This window comes from Cherax quadricarinatus, chromosome 39 (genome assembly GCF_038502225.1).
Source record: "Cherax quadricarinatus isolate ZL_2023a chromosome 39, ASM3850222v1, whole genome shotgun sequence".
Classification (NCBI taxonomy): Eukaryota; Metazoa; Arthropoda; class Malacostraca; order Decapoda; family Parastacidae; genus Cherax; species Cherax quadricarinatus.
This window is the reverse complement of record NC_091330.1, coordinates 17,800,147-17,822,640: the sequence shown is the minus strand read 5'-3', so window position 1 is coordinate 17,822,640 and position 22,494 is coordinate 17,800,147. Positions and strand designations below refer to the sequence as shown.

Genomic DNA, 22,494 nt, shown 5'->3' with positions numbered 1-22,494 from the left:
GGAAAAGTATACGGTAGGGTTATAATTGAAAGACTTAGAGGTAAGACAGAATGTAGAATTGCGGATGAGCAAGGAGGCTTCAGAGTGGGTAGGGGATGTGTAGATCAAGTGTTTACATTGAAGCATATATGTGAACAGTATTTAGATAAAGGTAGGGAAGTTTTTATTGCATTTATGGATTTAGAAAAGGCATATGATAGAGTGGATAGAGGAGCAATGTGGCAGATGTTGAAAGTTTATGGAATAGGTGGTAAGTTACTAAATGCTGTAAAGAGTTTTTATGAGGATAGTGAGGCTCAGGTTAGGGTGTGTAGAAGAGAGGGAGAATACTTCCCGGTAAAAGTAGGTCTTAGACAGGGATGTGTAATGTCACCATGGTTGTTTAATATATTTATAGATGGGGTTGTAAAAGAAGTAAATGCTAGGGTGTTCGGGAGAGGGGTAGGATTAAATTATGGGGAATCAAATTCAAAATGGGAATTGACACAGTTACTTTTTGCTGATGATACTGAGCTTATGGGAGATTCTAAAGAAAAATTGCAAAGGTTAGTGGATGAGTTTGAGAATGTGTGTAAAGGTAGAAAGTTGAAAGTGAACATAGAAAAGAGTAAGGTGATGAGGGTATCAAATGATTTAGATAAAGAAAAATTGGATATCAAATTGGGGAGGAGGAGTATGGAAGAAGTGAATGTTTTCAGATACTTGGGAGTTGACGTGTCGGCGGATGGATTTATGAAGGATGAGGTTAATCATAGAATTGATGAGGGAAAAAAGGTGAGTGGTGCATTGAGGTATATGTGGAGTCAAAAAACGTTATCTATGGAGGCAAAGAAGGGAATGTATGAAAGTATAGTAGTACAAACACTCTTATATGGATGTGAAGCTTGGGTGGTAAATGCAGCAGCGAGGAGACGGTTGGAGGCAGTGGAGATGTCCTGTCTAAGGGCAATGTGTGGTGTAAATATTATGCAGAAAATTCGGAGTGTGGAAATTAGGAGAAGGTGTGGAGTTAATAAAAGCATTAGTCAGAGGGCAGAAGAGGGGTTGTTGAGGTGGTTTGGTCATTTAGAGAGAATGGATCAAAGTAGAATGACATGGAAAGCATATAAATCTATAGGGGAAGGAAAGAGGGGTAGGGGTCGTCCTCGAAAGGGTTGGAAAGAGGGGGTAAAGGAGGTTTTGTGGGCGAGGGGCTTGGACTTCCAGCAAGCGTGCATGAGCGTGTTAGATAGGAGTGAATGGAGACGAATGATACTTGGGACCTGACGATCTGTTGGAGTGTGAGCAGGGTAATATTTAGTGAAGGGATTCAGGGAAACCGGTTATTTTCATATAGTCGGACTTGAGTCCTGGAAATGGAAAGTACAATGCCTGCACTTTAAAGGAGTGGTTTGGGATATTGGCAGTTTGGAGGGATATGTTGTGTATCTTTATACGTATATGCTTCTAAACTGTTGTATTCTGGGCACCTCTGCAAAAGCAGTGATAATGTGCGAGTGTGGTGAAAGTGTTGAATGATGATGAAAGTATTTTCTTTTTGGGGATTTTCTTTCTTTTTTGGGTCACCCTGCCTTGGTGGGAGACGGCCGACTTGTTGAAAAAAAAAAAAAAAAATATATATATATTATAGTGGACCCCCGGTTAACGATATTTTTTCACTCCAGAAGTATGTTCAGGTGCCAGTACTGACCGAATTTGTTCCCATAAGGAATATTGTGAAGTAGATTAGTCCATTTCAGACCCCCAAACATACACGTACAAACGCACTTACATAAATACACTTACATAATTGGTCGCATTCGGAGGTGATCGTTATGCGGGGGTCCACTGTATATACTATATGGGAGCAAGGGGCTGGTAACCCCTTCTCCTGTACAAATTACTAAATTTAAAAAGAAAAACTTTCATTTTTCTTTTTGGGCCACTCTGCCTTGGTCGTCCTCGAAAAGGTTGGAGGGAGGGGGGTAAAGGAGGTTTTGTGGGCGAGGGGCTTGGACTTCCAGCAAGCATGCGTGAGCGTGTTAGATAGGAGTGAATGGAAACGAATGGTATTTGGGACGTGACGAGCTGTTGGAGTGTGAGCAGGGTAATATTTAGTGAAGGGATTCAGGGAAACTGGTTATTTTTATATAGCCGGACTTGAGTCCTAGAAATGGGAAGTACAATGCCTGCACTTTAAAGGAGGGGTTTGGGATATTGGCAGTTTGGAGGAATATGTTGTGTATCTTTATACGTATATGCTTCTAAACTGTTGTGTTCTGAGCACCTCTGCAAAAACAGTGATTATGTGTGAGTGTGGTGAAAGTGTTGAATGATGATGAAAGTATTTTCCTTTTTGGGGATTTTCTTTCTTTTTGGGTCACCCTGCCTCAGTGGGAGACGGCCGATTTGTTAAATAAATAAATATATATATATATATATATATATATATATATATATATATATATATATATATATATATATATATATATATATATATATATATATATATATATATATATATATATATATATATATATATATATATATATATATATATATATATATATATATATATGAAAGTAGTTTATTAGATTATGTATTGGTGGATAAAAGGTTGATGGGTAGGCTCCAGGATGTACATGTTTATAGAGGGGCAACTGATATATCGGATCATTATTTACTTGTAGCTACAGTTAGAGTAAGAGGTAGATGGGAAAAGAGGAAGGTGGCAACAACAAGTAAGAGGGAGGTGAAAGTGTATAAACTAAGGAAGGAGGAAGTTCGGGTGAGATATAAGCGACTATTGGCAGAAAGGTGGGCTAGTGCAAAGATGATTAGTGGGGGGGTTGAAGAGGGTTGGAACAGTTTTAACACTTTGAGGGTTTTGGACGTACTAGTATGGCTTATGACCCAGGGTTTTGGACGTACTAGTATGCCTAAATTCTAGCGCCCTCAAATCTAGTGGGAGAAAGCTGGTAGGCCTTCATATGAAAGAATGGGTCTATGTGGTCAAGTGTGCACAGTCTAAAAAAAAATCCTGCAGCACACAGTGCATAATGAGAAAAAAAAACTTTGACCATTTTTTTGGAATAAAACAGCGACTTTGCACTGTATTTTCGTATGGTATTTATTGTTGTATTCTAGTTTTCTTGGTTTCATTTTATAGAATGGGAGACATATTACAGAAATTAAGATGATTTTGACTGGTTTTACAATGAAAGGTACCTTGAAATTGAGCTCAAAGTAGCAGAAATGTTCGATTTTTACCAAATTTAAAAAATAAACAAATCGTGCAATACACGTCAACTGGCGAGTCTAATATTCTTTCACAAGTGCACCAATAATATTTATACCATTTTTTACACTAATGCAGTAGTCTTCATAACAGTAAATCTTATATTTTTTGAGAGAATAAAAATTCAAAGTGGAAAGCAAAAGAATATAAGAGGGGCCTTGAGACGTGACTAATGACCAGAGGAAATGTCATTTTAGTGCCAGGAATGTCTTTCTTGTTTATTCTGGACCCTATTCGGAAATTGGCATCTTTTGAAATTTGTGTGACATTGGCAAAATTGCTAAATTCTGACCACTGTACTGGATAGTTGAATTTCATAAATGGGGGTTTCTTGCACCCATTCGATACAAAAAATGGAGTTCTAGCGAAATATTCATGTTTTTTGTCGACTAGTACAGTGGAATTGGCCGAAAATGGGGCTCAAAGTGGTCAAAATCGCCGATGCGTAAACATCGCCAAGACCGCTAACCTTGCAAGAGCATAATTCCGTAAGTTTACCATCAAATTTCAAACTTTTGGTGTCCTTATGATCGGGAAAAGATTCTCTATCTTTTCATAAGAGAAAATAATTTTTTTTTTTAAATTTGGCTGACCCTGAGAACTAGTTTCGGAGAGGGCCTGTCGACCCTCAAAGGGTTAAAAATGCAGTATTAGAATGTGGGGCAGAAGTTTGTGGTTATAGGAGGGTGGGGGCAGGAGGAAAGAGGAGTGATTGGTGGAATGATGAAGTAAAGGGTGTGATAAAAGAGAAAAATGTAGCTTATGAGAGGTTTTTACAAAGCATAAGTGTTATAAGAAGAGCAGAGTATATGGAGAGGAAAAGAAAGGTAAAGAGAGTGGTGAGAGAGTGCAAAAGGAGAGCAGATGATAGAGTGGGAGAGGCACTGTCAAGAAATTTTAATGAAAATAAGAAAAATTTTTGGAATGAGTTAAACAAGTTAAGAAAGCCTAGGGAAAGTATGGATTTGTCAGTTAAAAACAGAGTAGGGGAGTTAGTAGATGGGGAGATGGAGGTATTAGGTAGATGGCAAGAATATTTTGAGGAACTTTTAAATGTTAAGGAAGAAACAGAGGCAGTAATTTCATGCACTGGTCAGGGAGGTATACCATCTTTTAGGAGTGAAGAAGAGCAGAATGTACGTGTGGGGGAGGTACGTGAGACATTACGTAAAATGAAAGGGGGTAAAGCAGCTGGAACTGATGGGATCATGACAGAAATGTTAAAAGCAGGGGGGGATATAGTGTTGGAGTGGTTGGTACTTTTGTTTAATAAATGTATGAAAGAGGGGAAGGTACCTAGGGATTGGCAGAGAGCATGTATAGTCCCTTTATATAAAGGGAAAGGGGACAAAAGAGACTGTAAAAATTATAGAGGAATAAGTTTGCTGAGTATACCAGGAAAAGTGTACGGTAGGGTTACAATTGAAAGAATTAGAGGTAAGACAGAATGTAGGATTGCGGATGAGCAAGGAGGTTTCAGAGTGGGTAGGGGATGTGTAGATCAAGTGTTTACATTGAAGCATATATGTGAACAGTATTTAGATAAAGGTAGGGAAGTTTTTATTGCATTTATGGATTTAGAAAAGGCATATGATAGAGTGGATAGAGGAGCAATGTGGCAGATGTTGCAAGTATATGGAATAGGTGGTAAGTTATTAAATGCTGTAAAGAGTTTTTATGAGGATAGTGAGGCTCAGGTTAGGGTGTGTAGAAGAGAGGGAGACTACTTCCCGGTAAAAGTAGGTCTTAGACAGGGATGTGTAATGTCACCATGGTTGTTTAATATATTTATAGATGGGGTTGTAAAAGAAGTAAATGCCAGGGTGTTTGGGAGAGGGGTGTGATTAAATTTTGGGGAATCAAATTCAAAATGGGAATTGACACAGTTACTTTTTGCTGATACTGTGCTTATGGGGGCTTCTAAAGAAAAATTGCAAAGGTTAGTGGATGAGTTTGGGAATGTGTGTAAAGGTAGAAAGTTGAAAGTGAACATAGAAAAGAGTAAGGTGATGAGGGTATCAAATGATTTAGATAAAGAAAAATTGGATATCAAATTGGGGAGGAGGAGTATGGAAGAAGTGAATGTTTTCAGATACTTGGGAGTTGACGTGTCGGCGGATGGATTTATGAAGGATGAGGTTAATCATAGAATTGATGAGGGAAAAAAGGTGAGTGGTGCATTGAGGTATATGTGGAGTCAAAAAACGTTATCTATGGAGGCAAAGAAGGGAATGTATGAAAGTATAGTAGTACCATCACTCTTATATGGGTGTGAAGCTTGGGTGGTAAATGCAGCAGCGAGGAGACGGTTGGAGGCAGTGGAGATGTCCTGTTTAAGGGCAATGTGTGATGTAAATATTATGCAGAAAATTCGGAGTGTGGAAATTAGGAAAAGGTGTGGAATTAATAAAAGTATTAGTCAGAGGGCAGAAGAGGGGTTGTTGAGGTGGTTTGGTCATTTAGAGAGAATGGATCAAAGTAGAATGATATGGAAAGCATATAAATCTATAGGGGAAGGAAGGCGGGGTAGGGGTCGTCCTCGAAAGGGTTGGAGAGAGGGGGTAAAGGAGGTTTTGTGGGCAAGGGGCTTGGACTTCCAGCAAGCGTGTGTGAGCATGTTAGATAGGAGTGAATGGAGACGAATGGTACTTGGGACCTGACAATCTGTTGGAGTGTGAGCAGGGTAATATTTATTGAAGGGATTCAGGGAAACCGGTTATTTTCACATAGTTGGACTTGAGTCCTGGAAATGGGAAGTACTGCACTTTAAAGGAGGGGTTTGGGATATTGGCAGTTTGGAGGGATATGTTGTGTATCTTTATATGTGTATGCTTCTTAACTGTTGTATTCTGAGCACCTCTGCAAAAACAGTGATAATGTGCGAGTGTGGTGAAAGTGTTGAATGATAATGAAAGTATTTTCTTTTTGGGGATTTTCTTTCTTTTTTGGGTCACCCTGCCTCGGTGGGAGACGGCCGACTTGTTGAAAAAAAGATATATATATATACACACACACACACACACACACACACATATATATATATATATATATATATATATATATATATATATATATATATATATATATATATATATATATATATATATATATATATATATATATATATACACACACACACACGCGAACATATACATATATATACATACGTTACATACATACATAAATACATACAATATATTCTCCAAAGCTAACATTACAGCTTGAACTTGTATATTGATTCTAAGACATTCTAAATAAATACACATATTTCTTTGCTTTCTATTCTTTAGACTCTGCTTTAGTTGCTTGAGTGGAAGAGTTTGTATCAGTGGCCCCTGCCATGGCAGCAGCTGGTGCTGGCTCAGCCTTTGGGAAGTCTCCTGAGTTAGTCTCCTCGATAGCTTTCCGCAGCTGTTGAAGAAGGGATAAAATGTTTGAGAATGTGTTAAAAGTATCAAAGTAACATTAAGAGCCAGATATTATAATTAAAAGTCATTATGTAGTTTGTAAATTGTGTAAACAGTGACTTTCACAAATACTACGAATACAGTAACAAGATTAAAGATATATTAGTAAAATTAATAAAATGAAACTTTGAAAGAAGACAAGATAATCTTTAAAGTGTAAAAAACAAAGAATAAACTGCCACAAAACAAAATTAGTAATTTAAAAAGTTAATTGCTAAACCTAAATGCAAAATAATTTGATAAAATGAAATACATTGCAAATACTTATATTCTACTAATTACAAACATACAATCATGCAGGTGCCACACAACTAATACTACAAACATGTAGAGCAACTCACTAAACACTTGTATAGTGATACACTAATAAGGTTTAAAACAGGGAGGGATTCTTTAAATGCAAACATATAACTGAATAGTTGAAGCAATCCATGCAGGTAGATGACTGACATGATCCCTGGCACAAACAAAGGTCCACCATAACTAAACAGGAAACAGGGATTTCGTTTATTTGTGAGAAAAATGCCTTGAAGGTGGTAAGAGACTCTTGGTTAAAGAAACTGAATCTACTCCTTCCTTGCAACAAACCTGGTTATCTTTCCTTCTACAGGTGCTGTATCATCCTACAAGTTTAGTCTTTCAAAATAATTAACATAATGTATGACAAAACTTTAGGTAGAAGACTGCCTTTCATTAACACTTAACTTACCAGAAACTTTACAATTAGTGAATAGAGATTTAGAAAACCAACAAGTTGACAGGTGAGACAAAACGTTTTGCAAAACATTTCCTGAATAAAGATACCTAAGTGTTACACAGGTGTTTCATTTATCAACTCTGCAATAAGTATATTATGCAATTTTTTTTAGCATGTCTATATATAATAGCCACATAAATGTCCTTTAAGCTCCTACAAAAACAAATAATGCAATAATTTAGTATTAGATTAGAAATGGCTAAAGATATCTCAAAGATAGATGATCATTTAAAAGTTGCATACAAACATTTATAACCAACACATAACATGATAAAGGCAAAACCAGTGATTTCAATAAACCATTGCAGTATTTGTAGGGCAGTAAAATCATGAAGATGAAAATATTTGATGTTAAAAATAAAAGTAAGTTGGTTAGAGGTGTACAGTAGTGTTTCATAGGATGGCAAACTTTCATGGGTCACAAGGCAGGAAATTTATCAATTGCAAACATTGCAAATGTAGCATTTATTTCAACTTCAAAAGAATCTATCAATAAACCTTTCTTCGTATTGTTGATCTCAAAAACCTCTCCCTGAAAGAGCCCCCAACACCCTTATCTCTTCTGGGTCTGAAGTCACCAGAATTCGTTGATTCAACAGCTTTTCTCAACTGGAAGGTAAGTGGTGTGGACAGTATATCATGATATAAAGTACAATATAGAGCTTGCCAACTTGGTATATTTAGCAATGTTTGTTTTACCAAATAGGTGAGTTTAATTTTTGTTATAGCGTAAAAGAATGAATATCACGTAGTATAATGCAGTATAACCTCTCCTCACTTAACGACGGAGTTACATTCCTAAGACCATGTCGGTAAAAAAATTCGTTGCTAAGTTAGGAGCATACTATAATGGTAGTGGGTTTGTGTCAACTATCTTTAATATTGTTTTAATGTCACCTTTGCACCATTTATAACATTTCTGGTATATTTTTAAAATGTTTATAAAGTAGTGTACTGTATATTGTAATAAATAGAAAAGAGGAAATCAGCTCTAATAGACATTATTTAGGTATGCATACTGGTCAGAAAGAACGTTGTAAGTCTGAGGCATCAATAAATGAGTATGTCGCTAAGTGAGTAGAGGCTAAATTTAAAATATGAAATGGCCCAAAACACAAAAGAGGGTTGAGAAAAATGTACAAAACAAGCCACTAGGGAGAAAGCAGGAGAAGGAGCAAGATTTTTAAAAACTCATTTGAGAGATATACAGGTCTCCCTCAACATTCGCGAGGGTTAGGGGATCAAGAACCTCATGAATGTTGAAAAATCGCAAATGTTTGGTGCCCCTATATATTGTAGGGAAGTGTAATACAATACTGCTTTCTTAACTTATTGAACCATAAACAATCATAAAACACATGAAAACATCCTAAAATACTGTACTAGTGCCAGCCCTTTGGTAAAGGTGAGAAAAACTATAGAATTCAAGAAAGAACTTGTAGCAGAGTATCAAAGTGGAGAAGGAAGAGAGTGGGGAGAATGTGCCTTCTTCAGTGATTCTATGATATGTATGATACTGAAGCTGCACAAGTCAATAAAGGCTATAGCGCCAGTCAGCGATAAAGTGTAGCAAGTAAGTTAAGCGATTAATTGATAGAAAAAGGACAGCACGAACCTAACTCCTTCATTGTTGTTGGAGTTATATAGAGCAACTGACAACACCGCCGTCTCTAGTCTCTACTGCATCTGCTGCTGCCTCCACTACCACTATGTAAGGCTTATGTCTCAGTGACCCTTATACACCCAACAACAACAACAACACAGCAACACTCGTGATATACTTAATGATGTATTTTATTCATTCTAGAGTATATGTCATGTTTCTATGTTATTAATATTGTTTATTATGTCATATTAGATGAATTGTGATAGATAAATAAGCCGTAGAGTTGATATTAGTGTCATACTGAAGGACTATCTTGTCCTATCTCCAAACAAACTCTGCTACCGCCACATTTCCTAACATATGTAATGACATCTTTTAAATACAAGTGGGCGGCTAGGAATTCGCGAATGTTCGAAGCCCGCGAAAGTGGAAAATGTGAATGTTGAGGGAGACCTGTATAGGATATAAACACTCTTAAGAGTTAAATGCAAGAAATAACTATATACTTCACTGCAGCGTTACCTAGTACAGAAGCAAAAAAAAAAAAAAAAAAAAAAAAAAATTACTGCATTAATCAGAAGTTTTAAACCATTAGGAAAAATATATTTAATGGAAGAAAATATAAAAAAGCACCATTAAAAAACATGAAAAAGATTAGAAATCTTAGTATGAAAACTACACCCATAATTCTGACTAAAAACCTAACAAACTTGAGAAAATAAGATATTATTAACCCCTTAACTGTCCAAACGTAGATCTATGTTGTTACCGCTAACGCTCCAAACGTAGATCAACATTTTATTTTTCCTGCCTCCAAATTAGGCACGATTGGTCTGAGATGCTTGGTCAGTATAGAACAGGGTTTAACACTCAGTGTGTGCAGTTAAAAAAAAATCTGGGGCCACCAGTTCAATTGAATGCCAGCTGAAGCAAACAGAGTGGCAAATACCAGGGATTCACTAATGACATGTTATATTAACACTCCCCTTTTAAGAGGAAAGTGATGCTGACCCTGAATTTAGTGGCTTTGAGATGGATGTGGCCACAAGTGGTCGAGGAAATATCAAAACCTCGATAATAACCCATGTACAACATACTTTCAATTTGATACCATTGGTAGTGTCATCCTGTCAGAATGTCCTATAACCTATGCCCTAAGTAAAGAGAAACAATGGGTGGGTGACTGATTGACTTTGGCTGTCTCTATCTGTCTATATCTATCTCTGTCTCTATCTCACAGGTACACATAAATACAATTATAGATACTGTAAATTACCAAGGATAACCCAAAAAATCCAGACAAAGTGCAATATTGTGCTTGTAGATATAAAACATAATAAGCATGACTGGCAAGTAATGTGCATTTTCACTTGTTCAGGAATAAGATGTGACAACTCTGCATTACTGTGTAATACCTGTTGGTCCATGAGTGGCTCTCTCTCTGAGAGAGAGAGAGAGAGAGAGAGAGAGAGAGAGAGAGAGAGAGAGAGAGAGAGAGAAGCAGAGAGAGAGAAGCAGAGAGAGAGAAGCAGAGAGAGAGAAGCAGAGAGAGAGAGAGAGAAGCAGAGAGAGAGAGAAGCAGAGAGAGAGAAGCAGAGAGAAAGACAGATAAGCAGAGACAGAGCTAGACAAACAGACTGACAGACAAACAGACAGACAGATATGTTTATGTGTAACAGTAAAAACAAATAAAGCCAAGGCAGTGCATGATTAAGTGTCACTCCACTGCTGCACTGTCAGCAGTAGTGACACTCGTCTTACACAGTGCTTCAAAGAGTTTCTTATATACTTCAGCATGTCTTAAAACATTGCTGGGACCTATAAATACTTTGTATATATTTCTAGACAATAGTACATGACCAAGGCAGGTGAAAATGTTCACCTGTCAATGTATTTGTGACCGAGTACTATTTCAGTATGTACCTAATATTAGCATCAGAACAAAGATTACCTGGAGTTTACCTGGAGAGAGTTCCGGGGGTCAACGCCCCCGCGGCCCGGTCTGTGACCAGGCCTCCTTAGGTCAGTGTCCCGGGATGCGACCCACACCAGTCGACTAACACTCAGGTACCCATTTTACTGATGGGGAACATAGACAACAGGTGGAAAGAAACACGTCCAATGTTTCTACTCTGGCTGGGAATCGAACCCAGGCCCTCACCGTGTGAAGCGAGAGCGTTAACCACCAGGCCACCAGAGCCACCCCAGGCCACCAGAGCCACGATTGGCTATGAAATCACAAGATCTACTACAAATTGTAATTATCAGACATAAAAATTATATAAATTAAAAAAAGAGAAAAAACAAGGTAGTATATCAGCAACATTTCTGCAAGCGGCAGGACTCTGTGTTGCCATCAGGTGAGTATCCTGCACCAACTTTGCAGTCTTATACTATCTTGGTAAGTACTGACCCTAAATTTTTTTTATCCTATTACGTGTAGAAAAATGCCTTCTCTATTTAACCCGTCAACGGTCCAAACGTATACATACATTCACTACCCCAGTGCCCCGAATATTTTGAAAAATAAAAAAAATAATTTTTTTAATGAAAATAAAGAGCACAGTTTTTTAAGTGTTAAAGGATTAAAATAAAAAAAATTAGGGTCAGTACTTACCAAGATATGAGGCTGCAAAGTTGGCACTTAATGCTCACCTGACGGCAACACAGAGTCCTGCCGCTTGCAGAAGTGTTGCCGATATACCATTTTTCTCATTTTTATATTATTTTATATAATTTTTATGTTCTGATAATTACAATTTATTGTAGTTCTTGTCATTTCATAACCAATCTTTGTTCTGACAGTAATATTTGGTACTGAAATTGTACTTAAATTGTCACAAACACATTGACAGGTGGACATTTACACCTGCCTTGGTCATTTACTATTGTCTAGGAATATATACAAAGTATTTATAGGTCCCAGCAATGTTCTGGATAAATGGGAGTATAAAAGAAGAAGAAGAAGAAGGAAGGATGAGGAAGAAGAAGGAAGAAGTTCCCTGAAGCAATGTGTAAGACAAATGTTCAGTAACAAGCATCCAGGAGGGCAGTGATAAGATGAGATATGAGATGACATTTGATGGGTCCAGCAAGGGTGCAGAGATAAGACAAGATAAGCTATGACATTTGATGGGCACCAGCGAGGGTGCAGAGATAAGGGATGACATTTGATGGGCACCAGCGAGGGTGCAGAGATAAGGGATGACATTTGATGGGCACCAGCGAGGGTGCAGAGATAAGGGATGACATTTGATGAGCTCGTATCTCTGATTATCTGTCTCTCTGTCTTATCTCTGTTTGTGTGTCTCTTTCCGTCTCTCTGCTTGTCTCTCTGTCTCAAACAGAACCACTATGAACCAACAGGTATTCTTATGCATTACATCTACAAGCACAGTATAACACTTTGGATTTTTTAGGTTATCCTAGGTAATTTACACTATGTATAATTGTATTTGTGTGTACCTGTGAGACAGATAGACAGAGACCGAGATAGACAGAAATAGACACAGACAGACCCTAAACTTGGGGTTAACATCACTTTCCTCTTAAAAGGAGAGTGTTAATATGACATTACATCAGTGAATCCTTGGTGTTTGCCGCACTGTTTGCTCTAGCTGGCGCTCAATATAACTGGCGCTCCCACAAGGTACTAAGTGGTCTCAGATTGTTTTAATATGGTGCACACCAAGTGTTAAGACCCATTCTATACTGACATGGCATCTCAGGCCAATCGTGCCAAATTTGGAGGCAGGAAAAATAAAATGTATAGATACGTTTGGGGCGCTAGCAGTAAGAACATATATATTACATTTGGACCATTTACGGGTTAAAAATAAAAAAGATTTTTTTTTTTTAAATATTCGGAGCACTGAGCGAGAGAATGTAGATCTACGTTTGGACAGTTAAGGGGTTAATATTCACATTAAATTAAATTAAGAAACTATTAAATTAAAAAACTAACCTCCTTTAGAGCCACAACACCTATGATTCTACCGATGGCTGTTACGTATGCATGGTTGAGACCCAACATGGAAAACAAGGAGTGCACCTGTGGGAATAATGAAAATGTTGAATAAAATGCTATTAATGCTGCTAAGTGAATGTAGTATAGAAGATGCAAGATTTACAAAGTGCTCTCACCTTTGAAATCATTTAGTGCTTGTGACAATGAAAAGGTATACTATACTCTACATACTAACACTGGAAGCCAGAATTAAAACACAAAAATAAAGTGCCCAAATCAAGGACCCTTCAAGTAGGGTGTCTTGATGCTGGTGAAGGGCTCTTATTCCATGGAATTAGAACTACCCTCCCTTTTTTTATTATCTAACCTAATAACTTCCCATTCTCCAGGTGTTGTATGTCCCCATGCATTTTAATATTTTTTTTTTTTTTAACAAGTCAGCCGTCTCCCACCGAGGCAGGGTGACCCCAAAAAAAAAGAAAGAAAATCCCCAAAAAGAAAATACTTTCATCATCATTCAACTCTTTCGCCTCACTCACACATAATCACTGTTTTTGCAGAGGTGCCCAGAATACAACAGTTTAGAGGTATATACGTATAAAGATACACAATATAACCCTCCAAACTGCCAATAGCCCAAACCCCTCCTTTAGGGTGCAGGCATTGTACTTCCCATTTCCAGGACTCAAGTCTGGCTATATAAAAATAACCGGTTTCCCTGAATCCCTTCACTAAATATTACCCTGCTCACACTCCAACAGATCGTCAGGTCCCAAATACCATTCGTCTCCATTCACTCCTATTGAACACGCTCACGCACGCCTGCTGGAAGTCCAAGCCCCTCACCCACAAAACCTCCCTTACCCCTTCCTTCCAACCTTTTCGTGGATGACCCCTACCCCGCCTTCCTTCCCCTACAGATTTAAATGCTCTCCATGTCATTCTACTTTGATACATTCTTTCTAAATGACCAAAACCACCTCAACCACCCCTCTTCAGCCCTCTGACTAATACTTTTATTAACTCCACACCTTCTCCTAATTTCCACACTCCGAATTTTCTGCATAATATTTACACCACACATATGGCAATATATAAAAAGTAACCATAATATACATTTTTCATTTTCTTTGAGATAATTAATATTAATTTTTATTGCATAAAACTTTTGAAAACAAAGATGTGATTATTACATTTAAAAAGGTATGGCCCAAGTGAAATAAATGTGTTCAACATCTAAAAAGACCAGTAGATAACGTCCTATATTCTAACAACCATTAAGATGTAATAATGGCATACTGCATATAATCAAATGGGATGAAACACATAGCAAGTAATGCCATTACTGAACAATGTTTGTGTAGTTGTGAATATTAAGAACCTGATAAAATCCATAGCTGATCAAAATGTTTCCTCAATGAAAACATTAGCTACATTTATGAAATAACTTTGTTAACATCATAAACATTTACCTTAAGTAGTGAAGTTCTTTCTACAAGTTGAAATGGTGCAGGATCAATATGGCACTTGCTAAAGTCTACCTCCTTATTAAGTTCCTCCTCCTCCCACTTCCGCTGCTGTTCAAGGGTCATTGCAACCATTCGTTCCATTGGCTATATGTTGACACAAATTTAAGATATTTTCAGAGAAACAGAATGGGACATCACAAATCTCTATCACTATACAGTGGTCGCAAAAAAAAAAAATTATACATTTCCAATGCAAAAAAATCTATACACTAGATTTTGGTGTGTACATTTCATTTGAATTTAAACTATAAGAAAAGTAGTAGGAGGAGCTTGTGATAGCTTAGTGTACTGGAGCCCATCTTGCTCCAACGTTCCCCACCACCCCACACTTCAGTGCTTTTCCAGAGCTCAATGATGGAGGAGGAGTGTTATGCTGTTACTCACTACCCATTTTTTCACTCGACCACGAACTTTGCCACTCTATATCTCTGCTCCAAGTGGTCAGAATGGGTCAAACTAAACTTTCAATTATAGAAAGACTCGTGCACTCACCCTATTAGAGCGAGGCATGTCTGTGATATGCGTAGCTGCAGACCTGAAGGTGACTCGGATGGCAATTTACAATCTCAAGAAAACAACTGCCTCACTTCCACCTGGCACCGTACCACCTAGGAAAGTGGGGTCTGGGGCCCCCTAAAAGACTTCTCTTCGCATAGACAAGATCCTGAAGAGGGAAGTGTTATCAGATCCTGCCATAACAGGTGCAGACCTCAATAAAAAGCATCCTGCACTCCTGAAAGATGTCACAGAGCGAACCATTCGGCATCGACTGCAAAAGGACCTGACAATGCCTGCTCAACGTGCAGCCAAGAAGCCCATGCTAACTGAAACCATGAAGAGGAAACAGCTTCAGTCATGCACGAAGTACAAGGATTGGACCTCAGACCAGTGGCAGAAGGTGATGTTCAGTGATGAGAGTACCTTCAGGCTCGTCAGGAGCAGCTTTAAGACTGTCCATTGTCCCAGTGGTGTGTCCCGTTATGACCCACAGTATGCCATGAAGATAGCAAAGCACCCTGACAGTGTTATGGTCTAGGGTGCTTTTAGTGGTTATAAGGGCAGAGGTGGACTGTACTTTCTTCCTAAGAACATTACTATGAAGGGAAGTAATTATATCAAGGTGTTAAGGGACCACATGCTGGCATTTTGGAACATTCACAAGTGTGATTTCTTTATTCGTGATGATGCCCCTGCCCATAAGTCAAAAGGAGTGAAAAAGTTCCTTGAGGACAATAATATCAGTGTTTTGGAGTGGCCAAGCAATTTCCCTGACCTAAATCCTATCGAAAATACCTGGCATGTGATGAAGATTGAGATTGCAAGAGCTTGACCCACCAACATCACAGACCTGAAGAGGCACTGAAAAAGCACTGGATCAACATGGATGCCTCCTTCTCTACCCTCGCCACTTCGATGCCCAGGCGACTTCAGATGGTGATAATGAACAATGGTAACATGACCAAGTACAGTGGGCCCCCAGTTTTCGTAATTAATTCTGAATTAATTTTCCCCATAAGAAATAATGGAAATCCATTTAATCCATTTCAGACACCCAAAAGTATTAAAAAAATGTTTCCTACATGAAATATACATTTATCTACACAGAAAACATGAGGAATAAAACAATAATAACATCACACTTACCTTTATTGTATGAAAGACGGGGGGAGGGGAGAAGATGGAGTTTACAATTGTTTGGAAGGAAAATCCCCTTCCATAAAGACTTCAGGTACCAAGTCCTTACCCTGGGTTACTTCTTCTAATTTGTTTTTTAATGCCACTAGGACCAGCTTGAGAATCACTGGACTCCTGTCGCTCAAAAAAGTGTTCCAGAAAGTTCTGTTTCTGGCGTATGTTAGGAATTGTGTTGGGAGACAGGACAAGATAGTCCTTCAAAATGACACTAATATCAGCTCTACAGCTTATTTATCAAGCACAATTCATCTAATATGACATAATAAACAATATTAATAGCACAGAAACATGATATGTACTCTAGAATGAATAAAATATAGCATTAAGAATGTCACGAGTGGTGGTGTGTTGTGCGTTGTTGGGTGTATAAGAGCCACTGAAAGATAAGCCTTATATAGTGGTGGTGAAGGTGGCAGCAAAGACAGTGGTGTTAGTCAGTTCCCCTATATACCTCCAACAACAATGGAGGAGTCAGTTTCGTGCTGTCCTTTTTTTGTTGATTAATCACTTAACTTACTTGCTACACTGTTAATGCTACACTTTATCGCTGGCTGGCACTATATTCTTTATCAATTCCTGCTGCTTTAGTATCGTACATATTGCAGAATCACTGAAAAAGGCACATTCTCCCCCCTCTCTCTCAGCCCTTTACCAAAGGGCTGGCTGGCACTAGGAACTTTCTTTGGGCCCATGGTGGCTTATTTAGCAGTTGAAAGCATAAAAAGAATGGAATAATACAAAATATATACAGTAGGGCCCCACTTATACGGCGGGTTAGGTTCCAGGCTGTCGCCGGAAAGCAGACATTGCCGGAAGGCAGAACACCATCTTTTTCCATTTATAAATGCATATAAATGCCAGAAAACAAGTATACACTAAATTATATTAAGTTAGTAATAGAACCAGACATTAAAAACACACAAAGTAAGATACATTCACAGTAAATTCATTACTTATCTTAAAGTATTTGTAATCGTAATGTAGGGAGAGAGGTGAGTAGTACTTACTTGTAGGAAGTCAGTTGCAGGTAGCCCAGGTGTAGGTAGCCCTGGCTCCCAGTCTCATACTTAATATACGATATTTAAAACATCCCAGAGAGGTAAAATACACATACAGTACACTCGTTATTTACCTTAAAATATGTGTAGTCTTAATATAGGAAGAGAGGTGAGTAGTATTTATTTGTAGGAAGTCAGTGTAGGTAGCCGGTAGGTGTAGCCCCGCCTGGGCTACACCTACCGGCTACATACACTGTGGCCCAGAGCCATATTATTAACATCAACATGCCTTGTTCACTGAATTTAATCATTTCTAACAACTACCTTTAGATGCCATCATAAATGAAGGTAGAAGTAATGAATAATTCATGCCGAAAATTGTAAACAAAAGCGGAGTGGGGGAGTGGCTGGGCCAAACGCATATTCATACACGTTTTCTCTGATGGCTGAGCAGAGAAAACGTAATGTTGTCCCTCCACCCGGCTACCACACAGGTCCACAAGTATTATTATCAAAGCATATAAAATATGCAATAAATGCCAGACAACAAGTTTACACTAACTTATATTAAGTTAGCAATAGAAATAGGCATTAAAAACACAATAAAAGGTAAGATACACACAGAGTACACTTACTACTTACCTTAAAATATTAATATTAATGTGTGAGAGGTGAGTGGCAGGGTGTTTATTGAATAAAATCAGAATGGCACACCATCATCCTCTAACTTGGCACTTAACCCTTTGACTGTTTACGCCGTATAAATACGTCTTATGCGCCACTGTTTCTGACGTATATATACTCAATAATTCTAGCGGCTTCAAATCAAGCGGGAGAAAGCTGGTCGGCCCACATGTGAGAGAATGGGTCTGTGTGGTCAGTGTGCACCACATAAAAAAAATCCTGCAGCACACAGTGCGTAATGAGAAAAAAAAACTGATCGTTTTTTTGGATTAAATCACCGATTTTGAGGTGTATTTTCGTATAGTATTTATCGTTGTATTTGCATTTTCATGGTCTTAGGTGATAAAATGGAAAACATATTACAGAAATAGAGATGATTTTCATTACTTTGACGATGAAAACAACCTTGAAAATGAGCTCAAAGTAGTGGAAATGTTTGATTTTTACCAATGTTCAGGAGTAAATAAATAACACCACACGTCCAATACACGTCAACTGGGGAGTCTAATATTCTTTCACTAGTGCACTGATATTATTTATACTATTTTTACAATAATGCAGTAGTCTGCATAACAGTAAATTTTGTATTTTTTTGTATGAATAAAAAATCAAAATAGAAAGCAATAATAATATAAGAGGGGCCTAGAGATGTGACTAGTGAACAGAGGATATGATATTTTAGTGCCAAGAATGTCTACCTTGTTTATTCTGGACCCTATTTTGAAATTGGCATCTTTTTCAATTTGCGTGAAATTGGCCAAATTGCCAAATTCTGACCACTATATTGGGTAGTTCAAATTGGTAAATGGGCAGTTTCTTCTACTCAGCTGATAGATAAAATGGAGTTCTAAAGAAATAGCTATAAGTTTGGTCAACTGGAACAATGGAATTGGCTGAAAACAGGGCTGAAAGTCGGCGAAATCGCTGATACGCATATGTCGCCGAGACCGTTAACTTCGCGGGAGTGTAATTCCGTGAGTTTTCGACCAAATTTCGAACTTTTGGTGTCATTACCATCGGGAAAAGATTCTCTATCATTTCATAAGAAATTTTTTTTTTTCAAGAATTTATCAACATAGAATGACAGTTTCAGAAAGGGGCCTGCGACAGTCAAAGGGTTAAAGCAAGAGGCTTACGACTTCTCTTTTTATCACAGCTAACCTTAGATGCCATCGTCAATGAGAGCCAACTAGTTAACGAAAGAGTAAACGAGAGTGAGAACGAGATACAGAGTTGAGACAATGTAAGAACACAAACTGAACAGGTAGTGGACGATCACTTGGTCAGGCGAAATAAATGCGTATTAATATGTGTCTACTTTTAGTTCATTCACGTCCATTTGTAAGAGTTTGTAAAACATTTACGTCAATATTTTTTTTATTATAATAATAATTACCTCACAATACAAATACTCTTACATTGTGTACAAGTTGTACAAGTTAGTTCAGAATAAACAAACAGCAACACACCATTTTTAGAGTGAATGAAGATGATAATAATAATAATAATAATAATAATAATAAAAATAATAATATTAATATTAATATTATTATTATTATTATTATTATTATAAAAAGCACTAAACCCACAAGGGTCGTGAATTGCTATACAGTGGACCCCCGCATAATGCTATTAATCCGTTCCTGAGAGCTCAATGTTATGCGAAATTATCGTTATGCGAATTAATTTTCCCCATAAGAAATAATGGAAATCAAATTAATCCGTGCAAGACACCCAAAAGTATGAAAAAAAAATTTTTACCACATGAAATATTAATTTTAATACACACAAACTTAAGAAAACATGCACAGTTACATGACACTTACCTTTATTGAAGATGTGGTGATGATTGATGGGATGGGAGGAGGGAAGACTGGATGGTTTTAGTGTTTAGAAGGGGAATCCCCTTCCATTAGGACTTGAGGTGTCAAGTCCTTTTCCGGGGTTGCTTCCCTTCTTCTTTTAATGCCACTAGGACCAGCTTCAGTCACTGAACTTCTGTTGCACAACATATCTGTCCATAGTGGCCTGTACCTCTCGTTCCTTTATGACTTTCCTAAAGTGTTTCACAACAGTGTCAGTGTAATAGTCACCAGCACGGCTTGCAATAGCTGTCTGAGGGTGATTATTTTCATCCATGAAGGTTTGCACTTCAAGCCACTTTGCACAGATTTCCTTAATCTTTGAAGTAGGCAACTTCTTCAATTTCTCTCTCCCCTCCTCCGAAGCAATTTCCTCAGGTCTGGCCTCTTGCTGTTGAAGTTGATCTAGCAGCTCATCAGTGGTTAGTTCTTCATTGTCCTCCTCCACCAACTCTTCCACATCCTTCCCACTAACCTCCAACCCCAAGGACTTCCCCAATGCCACAATGGATTCCTCAACTGGCAAACTCCTCTCAGGGTTAGCCTCAAATCCTTCAAAATCCCTTTGGTCTACACATTCTGGCCACAGTTTCTTCCAAGCAGAGTTCAAGGTCCTCTTAGTCACTCCCTCCCAAGCATTACCTATAAGGTTTACACAATTGAGGATGGTAAAGTGATCTTAAACACTTGTTCATTTTTCAGTCCTTCACTGTCTATGTACTCCTTGAATTCATGCACATATTTTTCAGCTGCTTTTTGGTCCGAACTGGCAGCCTCACCATGCCTTATCACACTATGTATGCCACTACACCTCTTAAATCTCTCAAACCAACCTTTGCTGGCCTTACATTCACTCGCATCACAACTAGTTGCAGGCATTTTTCTAATTAAATCCTCGTGCAACTTCCTAGCCTTTTCACTTATGATCGCTTGAGAGATGCTATCGCCTGCTATCTGTTTTTCGTTTATCCACACCAATAACAGTCTCTCAACATCATCTATCACTTGCGATCTCTGTTTCGAAAGCACAGTTAAACCTTTGGCAAGAACAGCTTCCTTGATTGCCGTTCTCTTGGACACAATAGTAGCGATGGTTGATTGGGGTTTACTATACAACCTGGCCAGCTCGGAGACACACACTCCACTTTCATACTTAGCAATGATCTCTTTCTTCATCTCCATAGTAATTTTCACCCTTATTCCTGTAGGGTTGGCACTAGAAGCTTTCTTGGGGCCCATGGTCACTTATTTTTCAGGTGAAATCACTATAAAAAAACTGTAATAATACGAAATGTTCCGATTGTATGCTTGAATGTTACAGTGGAGGCTGGCTTGTAAACAATGCCACTGGCAGAACAAGTGAGGCTGGCTCAGGCCGCATGGACGCGTCTCGGATGAATCGCGTTGACCAAATGTTTTAGCGCTATGCGAGGCAAAATTTTAGCGATAAAATGTATCGCTATGCGGATTTAACGCTATGCGATGCCAACGTTATGCGGGGGTCCACTGTATATAGAGTAAAGGTATACGAAAAGAATATTTTTCTACAGTTATCCCCCAGTTTGACTAGAGAAAACGTAATTCTTCCGACACTACCTACACAGCTGCTAGGTAAAAAAATCTCATATTTACGTCAATTTTTATTCTGTGAGTGTATGTATCATGTTCATATGCTATGTAATGGGTTTCATATATAATTTTGAGGAATATATCATAGATGGATTAATGAAAATGCCTATATTGATGTAAAATAAGACATTTAGTGTGCCAAAGAGTGGTTATTATTACGTAGTATTAGCGTCATGAGTAGAGAGAGACAGTGATTTTAATGTGTACCTGCACACCAGCACAGTGTGTAAGTATATTTAAGTACAGGTACACTTAAGTATAATTATCAGAGTACATATAAAATATGCAGTAACTTTAAAACATTTGAAATTTTGGAAATTTTCCTGACATAATAGATGAGGTCACGGAAAATGTAAACAAACCAGGTGGGGGGGCGCCGTATTTGAAAGACCGCTTGCCGTATAGCAAATTTTGGTCATAATTTGACATCGCCGTATTAGTGGAACGCCATAAGGCAAAACGCCGTAAAGCGGGGCCTTATTGTAGTATGAACGCATGGGATCGTCCTCGCTGGCTGATAAATAATGGCACACTGGCTGTAAATGGTGAGTCGGACTGCTCGGGCCGTGCGGACACGTTCTGGACGAGGGACTAATACCAAGTTCAATGACAATCACCGAGCCAACATTTTGACGAAAAAACGTTACTAATTCCGAATATTACGAATTCCGATGACGACATAATCCGGGGGTCCACTGTACTAGTTGGAAACTAAAAAGTGAAAATAAAATACATGTACATACATTAAGTTGCATTTCTTTTTGTTTTATTGTGCAAAATCTATTAATGTATAGATTTTTTTTGCAGCTACTGTATATTTAAATTATGTGAATAGGAACTTCTCTAGCAAGTAAACACAGTATTCAACTTGAGGGAGCTCTGAAGCAAGCCAATCATAATGGAGCAGGAAATAATGAACTGACTCTGCATTCTTTCCTCCAACTAAGATTGTGGGGTCACCAATAATATAAGCAGAGACAAGGTGCCCTGTGCTGGCAGATGTTAACTGCTATCTTTATTCTG

The 22,494-nt window shown here is 38.1% G+C and overlaps 1 protein-coding gene across 6 annotated transcripts in view; it reads right to left on the bottom strand.

Moving 5' to 3' along the window:
• Window positions 1-6,410: 6,410 nt before the first annotated feature.
• Window positions 6,411-22,494, bottom strand: part of LOC128696371 (chloride channel protein 2-like) — a 411,833-nt gene continuing 395,749 nt past the window's right edge. For 4 of the 6 annotated variants that reach the window (XM_070092470.1, XM_070092468.1, XM_070092467.1 and 1 more), the window contains 4 exons: window positions 14,547-14,687; window positions 13,072-13,158; window positions 8,000-8,110; window positions 6,411-6,688 (listed from right to left, as the gene is read on the bottom strand). In XM_070092470.1, coding sequence (XP_069948571.1) covers window positions 6,557-6,688; window positions 8,000-8,110; window positions 13,072-13,158; window positions 14,547-14,687 — 471 coding nt within the window. In that variant the 3' untranslated portion in view covers window positions 6,411-6,556. The remainder of the gene's footprint in view (window positions 6,689-7,999; window positions 8,111-13,071; window positions 13,159-14,546; window positions 14,688-22,494) is intronic. The other 2 variants (XM_070092472.1, XM_070092469.1) reach the window with 1 other exon arrangement.